The following is a 10157-nucleotide window of genomic DNA, read 5'->3' on the forward strand; positions in this document are numbered from 1 at the left end:
GAGATGGAGCTTGCAGTGAGCTGAGATCCGGCCACAGCACTCCAGCCTGGGTGACAGAGCGAGACTCCATCTCAAAAAAAATAAAAAAATAAAGTGCTAACATTTTACTTACTAAGGTCATTTAGTTAAAGCACATATAAGAGGCAATGTGAAAGTCTCCACAAAAGTAGATTCCATTTTTCAAAGCACTTGGCTCCTTTATCAATTCATAAGAGAAATCCAATTCCTGGTGGTTTTCTTTTTTTTTTTTTTTTTACGGAGTCTAGCTCTGTCGCCTAGGCTGGAGTGCAGTGGCACAATCTCAGCTTACTGTAATCTCTGCCTCCCGGGTTCAAGCGATTCTCCTGCCTCAGCGTCCCAAGTACCTGGGATTACAGGCACCCGCCACCACACCCAGCTAATTTTTTTGGAGGGGGGAGACGGAGTCTTGCTCTGTTGCCCAGGCTGGAGTGCAGTGGCATGATCTCAGCTCACTGCAAGCTCCGCCTCCCGGCTTCACGACATTCTCCTGCCTCAGCCTTCCTAGCAGTTGGGACTACAGGTGCATGCCACCATGCCTGGATAATTTTTTTATTTTTAGTAGAGACAGGGTTTCACCGTGCTAGCCAGGATGGTCTTGATCTCCTGACCTCGTGATCCGCCCACCTTGGCCTCCCAAAGTGCTGGGATTACAAGCATGAGCCACCCCGCCCAGCCAATTCCTGGTTATTTTTAAACAGTAATATAAGGAGAAATTGAGGGAAAATTTTGCCTTTTATAAAGTGATGACCAGGAACAAATTTTCAGTTACTACAAATCTTTTGCTTTAAGCTAAAACATTTGCTTTAACAACTCTAGTTGTTAAAGAACGCTTACAAAAGTTGTTTCCATATAGACTCTGAAGTTATATTGTTTGTACTAATTTATTTATTTACATTTATAAAAATAGCAATGGGATTTTGCCATGTTGCCCAGGTTGGTCTGAAACTCCTAGCTGAGGCAACCCTCCTGCCTTGGCCTCCAAAAGAAGGAATGGTATGTAAAAGATAGTGATCTTTTGGTTCACAATTTTCCCAAAGGAACCTTACAGGAATGCTTTTACTACTAGAAAACACACAGCAGCAGCTGGGCGCGGTGGCTCACGCCTGTAATCCCAGCACTTTGTGAGGCTGAGGGAGTCGGATCATGAGGTCAGGCACTAGAGAGCAGCCTGGTCAACAAGGTGAAACCCTGTCTCCACTAAAGATACAAAAATTAGCCGGGTGTGGTGGTGCATGCCTGTAATCCCAGCTACTCAGGAGGCTGAGGCAGAAGAATTGCTTGAACCTGGGAGGCGGAGGTTGCAGTGAGCCGAGATCATGCCACTGCACTCCAGCCTTGGTGACAGAGCGAGACTCTGTCCCAAAAAACAAAAACAAAAAAAACCGTATAGCAGCAACAGATTCAAACCCAACTCCACTGATTTAGTTGTGTGACCTTTATCAAGTTATATAACCCGAGATTAAATTTCCTTATCTTTAAAATAAGGATATTACCCATTTCATACATTCAATTATTGGGATTAAAAATAGAGATTTTTTTAAAATGCCTTAAAGGATGCATTTATTCAACATATATTCAGTAAGGGCCTATTCAGTCGGCTCTGGTGATTCAACAGTGGACCAGACAATGCGATGTGACTCTAATGAAATTTCGTCAGGCCAGGCATAGTGGCTCATGCCTGTGATCCCAGCACTTTGGTAGGCTGAGACGGGAGGATTGCTTCAGCCCAGGAGTTTGAGACCAGCCTGGGCAACATGATGAAACCCCGTCTTTACAAAAAACACAAAAATTAGGCGGGCGTGTAGTGGCATGTGCCTGCAGTCCAGCTACTTGGGAGGAGCCTGAAGTGGTAGGTTCATTTGAGCCCTGGGGTCAAAGCTGCAGTACGGTGTGATTGCACCACTGCACTAAGCCTGGGCAACGGACTGAGACCCTGTCTCAAAACAAAAAAAAAAAGAAAAAAAGAAAAGAAAAAGAAACTTAGTCTAGTGGTACAGGGTATAAGTTACTCTCAAACAATTCATCAACTTTTATTTCCTTTTATCTGAAGAGATCAAAGTAGTAAATGTTTTCTAATGAGATGTTTCGAATAGGGAGAAATTTGAATTGACTTAAAAACCCATGAAGTCCTAAACAGTGTTCCCCTTTACGTTCTTAACTAAATCTTGTAGCGTTAATCTCCCTGTCTGCCAAACTTCCTACTGAAAGGAATGAGGCACCAGATGGCAGGGCATTTTCTCATCTTCCATGCACAGAAGGACCAGCGTGAAACTATTTCCCTTGCCGGGTTTCACTCCTACTCTCCCAAAGACAATATTAGGAGCTGCAACGTTGGAGAAAACCCACAGACATTACATTCAAAAAAAAAAAAAGAAGAAGAAGAAGAAGAAAAGAAGAGTAAGGAAGAAAGGAAAACAAGCAAACAAAATATTTTATTAAAGTTTAGTAGACATTGCAATGAGCACTCAGCACTGTTAATGATTGTCCAAACCCTTAATCTAATAAGGGGGCTTTTAAATAGCCTCTGACAGTATTTAAATAACCTCTGTCAATATTAAGAAAAATAATAGCCAGGAGTGGTGACTCATGTCTGTGGTCCCAGCACTTTGGGAAACTGAGGCAGGCGGATCATGAGGTCAGGAGTTTGAGATCAGTCTGGCCAATACAGTGAAACCCCATATCTACTAAAACTACAAAAAAATTAGCCAGGTGTGGTGGTGTGCACCTGTAATCCCAGCCACTCGGGAGGCTGAGGCAGGAGAATCGTGTGAACCTGAGAGGCAGAGGTTGCAGTGAACCAAGTTCACACCATTGCACTCAAGCCTGGGCAACAGTGCAAGACTGTCTCAAAAAAATAAAAAAGAAAAAGAAAAATACTAAACCAAAAAAGAAAAATTGATAGGCTGGCCACGGTGGCTCATGCCTGTAATCCCAGTGGGAGGACTGTTTGAGCCCAGGAGTTTGAGAAGACCAGCTTAGGCAACATAGTGAGACCCCCGTCTCTACAAAAAATAGAAAAAAAAAGCCTGGCATGTTGGCATGCACCTGTAGTCCCAGCTACTTGGGAGGCTGAGGTGGGAGGACTGCTTAAGGCCCATAAGTGGAAGCTGCAGTGAGTAGTGATTGCACCACTGCACTCCAACCTGAGCGACAAAGTGAGATCCTGTCTAAAAAAATAAAAGAAAAATAGGCTTGAAGATAAGCTGTGCCGGTCCTTAACTCCAAGGCTCGAGATTCTCTTCCATGAGACCCCCCTCACCTCTACCCTAGCCAGCCAAAAGGCCCAGCCTCTCTCATTACATCACAGGGCGAGGAAGAAATTCGGGCGTGAGTACCTCAAGAAAAAGAAATTCATGGCAAGCCAGGGGCTTGCAGGTGCCAGGCCTGATCCCCTAATTTTAGGAGGGCTCTTCTTACCTTTCCTCGATGAAACTGGTGTCGAATTAGTGGCAGAGGTGGAAGAACCAAGCACCTTCCTGGGGGCTCGAGCAGCCACCACTGTGAAGAGAGGCAAAGAGGGTATTCAGAAGGGGCAGGAGGGTTTGGATACCGAGTCCTGGACCCAGCGGCTTGGAGAGGAGAGCCTGGCGATCCAGAACAGCAGGATAACCTTACCCTGGCCCTGAGACTTCATCTTCAAGGTAAAGGGGCCGGGCGGCTGCTCCCTGGCTAGCTAGATGAGTTTGGCGCACAGGGCCCAGGGGGACCTCTGGCGTCTGTCGCCCGCGGCCGGGCTGCCGGGAGGACCCCCGCCCTCCAGTACCACACTCGATTGCCTCACCTTTTCTGTAAGTGCCTGGAACACTGTCTGCTTTAGTCCGCACCATGGTCAAACAAGACGAGAGAAGAGGAGAGAACGAACTGACTTCCCAGGCGACCAACGGTGTTTCACTGGACAAGGACCCGAAAACTAATCTCCCGCCACAGTTTATATTGGTCTCTTTCCCGCGCGCTCCAAGGACTCTCCGGAGCCAAGGCTCCCATTGGTTCCGCGCCGTTCCCCCTGAACCAATTGCCAACGCCCAATGGTGACAGCGGCGAGGCTTCTTGCTGCGCGGATCCGTCCATCAACACGCAAAGGCCTAGGATTCGTAGGCGCCCCAGGTGGGCGGTACCAGGACTCTCCAGGGGTACCCGATAAGTGGGTGCTAAGTTTCTGAACTAGAGAAATGAGCCTGCTTAGAAAAGAAAACCCGGCAAAGACAGCGAATTACAAACTATCTTCAAAAGTTACTATAGCCTTAAGTCCATAATGATTGACTCCAGGAGGTGAAACCTGAAATTAAGCGGACTTCTTGATGTAAATCAAAATAAAAAGAACTTGAGAACTTTCCTTTAGTACCCCAGGCATGAACTCTTTGTACAGCATCCACACTAAAACAATTCTATGGAATGGGGGAAAGGAAGCTAATACAGCTTATTTACAAGAGTGTTTTAAAATGTCTTTAGTATGATGTGAGACTAAACAAAACTAGGGGACTGTATATACATACACACATAAAAGAAACTAATAAAACGTCTTCCTGAGAACTCAATGGTCTCAGAGCTCCTAAATAATCTGCCAAATCTGCTGGGCGCGGGTACTCATGGCTGTAATCCTAGCACTTTGGGAGGCCGAGGCAGGCAGATCGCTTGACCCCAGGAGTTCGAGACCAGCCTGGCCAACATGGTGAAACTCGTCTCTACAAAAAAATATACAAAAATTAGCCGGGTGCCGTGGCATGTTCCTGTAATCCCAGCTACTCGGGAGGCTGAAGTGGGAGGATGGCTTGAGTCCAGGAGACGGGAGATTGCGCCTAGGAGGCAGAGGTTGCAGTGAGTCATAATCGCACCACTACACTCCAGTCTGGGCGACAGAGTGAGATCCTGTCTCAAAAAAGAGAAGAGGAGAGGAGCGGAGAGGAGAGGGGAGGAGGGAAGCAGGGGAGGAGGAGAGGAGGAGAGGAGGAGAAGAGGAGAAGAGGAGAAGAGGAGACGAGGAAAAGAGAAAAGGGAAGAGAAAAGAAAAACCCTGCCAAATGTGGTAAGACCACATTCCTGGCACACAGTGAGCATAACTCTAGGATAAGAGGTCGTAATTTTTTTCTACTTTTATGCTTACCTTCTAATTACTCACAACACCCCTGGGGAGTGATTTTCACTTTCTAAATACTATACATAAAACAGAATTGATCAGGCGTGGTGGCTCAAGCCTGTAATCCTAGCACTTTGGGAGGCCAAGGAGGGCGGATTGCCTGAGCTCAGGAGCTGGAGACAAGCCTGGGCAACATGGTGAAACCCTATCTCTACTAGAAAAAAAAAAAAAAAAAAAATTAGGCCGGCGATGCGGCATGTGCGCTGTAGTTCTTACCGACTAAATCTCCGCAGGAGCATAAGAGGCACAGCAGACAGACTCTGCAGTACAACATGAAGACAGGAAGCCGGCCCTCCTGCAAGCCTAGAAGACATCGAGATCGGACCCTTCCACAACTCACAAGACAAGGAGGGAGACTCCATCTCAAAAAAAAAAAAAAAAAAAAAAAGGCTACCCTATGAAGTGTAATCGACAGCGTTAATTCTTCCAATGAAATTGCTTGAATTTAAAACAAAATTAGGCTACTCAGTACTTTAACAGAATCAACAACTGCATTCTATAACACAGATTTAAAGAATCTAGGCAACAGGTTAAATTAACACAATAATAGAAAATTACCTGTAGCTTTGTCTTAACCTTGGAGTCTAAGGTAACAGCCAAATCAACCGGAAAAATCCACAAGACCCAGGGCATTCCTTTGTTTTTTGTTCTCATGCTCTATCTCATTGCACAGTGGGTTTTTTTTTGTTTTGTTTTGTTTTGTTTTTTGAGATGGAGTCTCGCTTTGCCCAAGTTGGAATGCAGTGGCGCATTCTGGGCTCACTGCAATCTCCGCCTCCTGGGTTCAAGCAGTTCTCCTGCCTCAGCCTCCCACGTAGCTGGGATTACAGGCACATCCCAGCACACTCGGCTAATTTTTGCATTTTCAGTAGAGACAGGGTTTCACCATGTTGGCCAGGCTGGTCTTGAACTCCTGACCTCAAGTGATCCGCCTGCCTCGGCCTTCCAAAGTGCTGGGATTACAGCTATAAGCCACCACACCCAGCCAGCAAAGTGGTTCTTAAATGCCTTTATTTCCTTTTCAGTTTAAGTGGCTTCTACATAGGTCTGAATTACTTAATTTGAACTCATATTCCAGATTCCTGCGGAAAGAATCGGATAGTCTTTTCTCTTTGCCCACCTGCCAAGTAAGTCGTCAGAAAGAGTATCAAATATACATTTCCACCCAGGGGCAGTCTACATATTACTATAGTTGCGTGTTTGTTTTTGTTTGCATGTTTGTCTTTTTAATACCAATGATGATAATGAAGAATGCATGTTAGAGAAAAAAGAAAAAAGTACTGATGCCTAGTAAAAGTTCTTCATTGAAATGTGTGCTTTGCAGAAGCAATGAAACACAATTTTTATAAGGAAATAAAACAGAGAGTGGCGTGGAGTCAACCTAAAAATTTCGAAGGTCTAGGGCATTAAGAAAAGTTACAGTATGTATGAATACAATTTCTGCCTAAATTTATTTATTTTATTTATTTATTTTGAGATAGAGTCTCACTCTGTCATACAGGCTGGAATGCAGTGGCATGATCTCAGCTCACTGCAACCTCTGTCTCCCGGTTCAAGCAATTCTTATGCCTCAGCCGCCCACGTAGCTGGGATTACAGGTATGTGCCACCACATTCAGCTAATTTTTGTATTTTTAGTAGAGACAGGGTTTCACCATGGTGGCCAGGCTGGTCTTGAACTCCTGACCTCAGGTGATCTGCCCACCTCGGCCTCCCGAAGTGCTGGGATTACAGGTGTGAGCCACTGCAACTGGCATGCCTACATTTATACCAAAGAAAATCTTGGCCGGCGCAGTGGCTCATGCCTATAATCCCAGCACTTTTGGAGGCCAAGGCAGGCGGATCAACTGAGGTCAGGAGTTCAAGACCAGCCTGGCCAAAATGGCGAAACCCCAACTGTACAAAAATACAAAAATTAGCCAGGCATGATGGCAGGTGCCTGTAATCGCAGCTACTTAGGAGGCTGAGGCAGGAGAATCGCTTGAACCTGGGAGGTGGAGGTTGCAGTGATCCCAGATCACGCCATTGTACTCCAGCCTGGGTGACTGAGCAAGACTCTGTCTCAAAAAGAAAAAAAGGAAGAAAAGAAAAGAAATCTTTAAGTCTTGCTAAATGGGTGTGCTTGCATTGCTCAGGCAGAAATGTAATTTAACAAACAATAGTAATAGTAAATTGCATTATAATATGCAATAGTAAATTGCATTAAAACATATGACTTATGAGAAAAGAATGCTTTTTTGTTTTTGTTTGTTTTTTGAGACAAGGTCTCACTCTGTCACGCAGGCTAGAGTGCAGTGGTGTGATCATAGTTTACTGCAGCCTCGCCTCCTGAGCTCAGGTGATCCACTCCCAAGTAGCTGGGAACACAGGCGCTTGCCACCACACCTAGCTAATTTTTAGATTTTTTTATAGAGACAGGGTCTCCCAATGTTGCCCAGGCTGGTCTTGAACTTCTGAGCTCAATCAATCTTCCCACCTCGGCCTCCCAAAATGCTGAGATTACAGGTGTGAGTCAGTGGACTGAGCGGGGCAGATCTGCTCTCAATGTGAGTGGGCACTATCCAATTGACCGAGGACCCAGAACAAAAAAGGTGAGAAAAAATATTTCTTTCCTTCTGGAGCTGAGACACTCTTCTCCTGCTCTCAGACATCAGAACTCCAGGCCCTCCGCCTTGAGACTTGAAGATTTCACAATTTAGACTGAGCCAGCTTCCAGCATTCCAGGGTCTCCGGCTTGCAGATGGCCTGTCATGGGACTTTTCAGTCTCCATAATTTTCTGAGCCAATTCCCTAATAAATCTCCTCATAAATCTGTATCTATAACTATCTGTTATCTATCCTATTGGTTCTGTCTCTCTGGAGAACCCTAACACAGGGACTGAATAAATAGACAGGTAAATGACTTTGATACCTTATAATTATTATTAAATGTAGAAGTTTTACAAAGAAACAAAACTTCTACCCACAATTAATAAACATTCACAGAGTATTTTGTCTTTTTCTTTTCTTTTAATTATACTTTAAGTTCTAGGGTACATGTGCACAACGTGCACGTTTGTTACATATGTATACTTGTGCCATGTTGGTGTGCTGCACCCATCAACTCGTCATTTACATCAGGTATAACTCCCAATGACATCCCTCCCCCCTCCCCCCATTTTGTCTTTTTCTTAAAAAAAAAAAAACCCTGGAAAATCATACGCTTTCCAAATTCATGATATCTATGACAATCTAAATGTAATGTAAATCAATACACTTACGAGGTTTTGTTTTGTTTTGTTTTTGTAACAAGGCCTTGCTCTGTCGCCCAGCCTGGAGTGCAGTGGTGCAATCAGGGCTCACTCCAAGCTTGACTTTCTGGGCCCAACTGATCCTCCCACCTCAGCCTTCCAAGTAGCTGAGACCACAGGCATGTGCCACCACACCAGGCTATTTTTTTTTTCATTTTTATAGAGATGGGGATTCTCCTTATGTTGCCCAGAATGGTCTGGAACTCCTGGGCTCAAGTGATCCTCTTGCCTCTGATTCCCAAGTGCTGACATTACAGGCGTGAACCACTGTGCCCAGTGTGAGTGTGTGTGTGTGTGTCTCCGCGTGCGCTTGAGTGATCCTCCTGCCTCGGCCTCCCAAAGCGCTGGGATTACAGGCATGAGACACTGCGCCCGGCCAATACACTTACGATTTTAATTATAACATTTACGCGAATGAAAACACTAGCAAAAAGGTAAAACAGCTGCCAATTTAATGTGACCACTTAGTCTAAACAGGCTAGTAGAAATGAAGAACTTTTAACCCGTAAATGCAACAAAAAGCCAGAAATGAATGGGAAGACATGTCCAGAAAAGTGTGGCTAAATTTTCCCCAGTCCATTGTCTTAACAGGGTACGGAATTGCAGACGGCACTTAAATATGGTAATTTTGGGTTGAGAACTCATGTGGAAAGTCCTCAAAGCCAAATTCCAACTCCTGTTTTACTGTTTTATCCCCTCAAGCATGCTGAGCTGTCTTGGCTCTCCTGGAAAATACATGGCTCAAAAAATGGCGCCGTGGCTCAAGCCTGTAATCCCAGCACTTTGGGAGGCCGAGACGGGCGGATCACGAGGTCAGGAGATCGAGACCATCCTGGCTAACATGGTGAAACCCCGTCTCTACTAAAAAATACAAAAAACTAGCCGGGCGAGGTGGCGGGCGCCTGTAGTCCCAGCTACACGGGAGGCTGAGGCAGGAGAATGGCGTGAACCCAGGAGGCGGAGCTTGCAATGAGCTGAGATCCGGCCACTGCACTCCAGCCCCGGCGACAGAGCGAGACTCCGTCAAAAAAAAAAAAAAAAAAAAAAAAAAAAAAAGTTTTAGCGGTGTGAATCTAGTAGTCGACTATAGGGGGTATTAAAAATAAACACTCCATCCTGGCTAACACGGTGAAACCCTGTCTCTACTAAAAATACAGAAAATTAGCCGGGCGTGGTGGCGGGTACCTGTAGTCTCAGCTACTTGGGAGGCTGAGGCAGGAGAATGGCGTGAACCCGGGAGGCGGAGCTTGCAGTGAGCCAAGATCATGCCACTGCACTCAAGCCTGGGCGACAGTGCGAGACTCCGTCTTAAAAATAAATAAATAAAATAAAATAATTAAACCACCACCAGAGCAAAACTTACAGCGCTTACAATACCTTCCACGTGCTGTTTTATTTTACATAAAACCATGACGATTAAAAAGCTGGTCTCTCAGTTTTCCGGGTATTGGTTTGTTTCCCCCCTAAACTGTCGTTTTTATAGGCACTTGCACTGTCTTCTCAGCAGAAGTGCCAATGGCCTTCCTCGAGTCCTACGTTTAGCGACTGGCAAGAATCACGCACTGACAGAGCTCGACTCAGGTGGGTACAAGGAAGTAGACAAGGAAGCAGGAAGAAGCAAGAGACGCACAGGTGGGCGGGATCCGCACTGGAGGCGGTGCGACCTTGCGGGGCGGTGCAAGCTGGCGGAACCCGCGTGAGTGAGGTTGGTGT

At 45.6% G+C, this 10157-nt stretch overlaps 1 protein-coding gene across 1 annotated transcript in view; it reads right to left on the reverse strand.

The window, feature by feature from the left end:
* PCLAF (PCNA clamp associated factor) overlaps positions 1-4215 on the reverse strand; it is an 18387-nt gene extending 14172 nt beyond the window's left edge. The window contains exons 1-2 of the mRNA XM_017885140.1: positions 3803-4215; positions 3439-3519 (exon numbers count right to left, since the gene is read on the reverse strand). Coding sequence (XP_017740629.1) covers positions 3439-3519; positions 3803-3848 — 127 coding nt within the window. The 5' untranslated portion in view covers positions 3849-4215. The remainder of the gene's footprint in view (positions 1-3438; positions 3520-3802) is intronic.
* Between the last annotated feature and the right edge of the window lie 5942 nt (positions 4216-10157).

Source organism: Rhinopithecus bieti, unplaced genomic scaffold (assembly GCF_001698545.2).
Source record: "Rhinopithecus bieti isolate Rb0 unplaced genomic scaffold, ASM169854v2 scaffold_13262, whole genome shotgun sequence".
Lineage (NCBI taxonomy): Eukaryota > Metazoa > Chordata > Mammalia > Primates > Cercopithecidae > Rhinopithecus > Rhinopithecus bieti.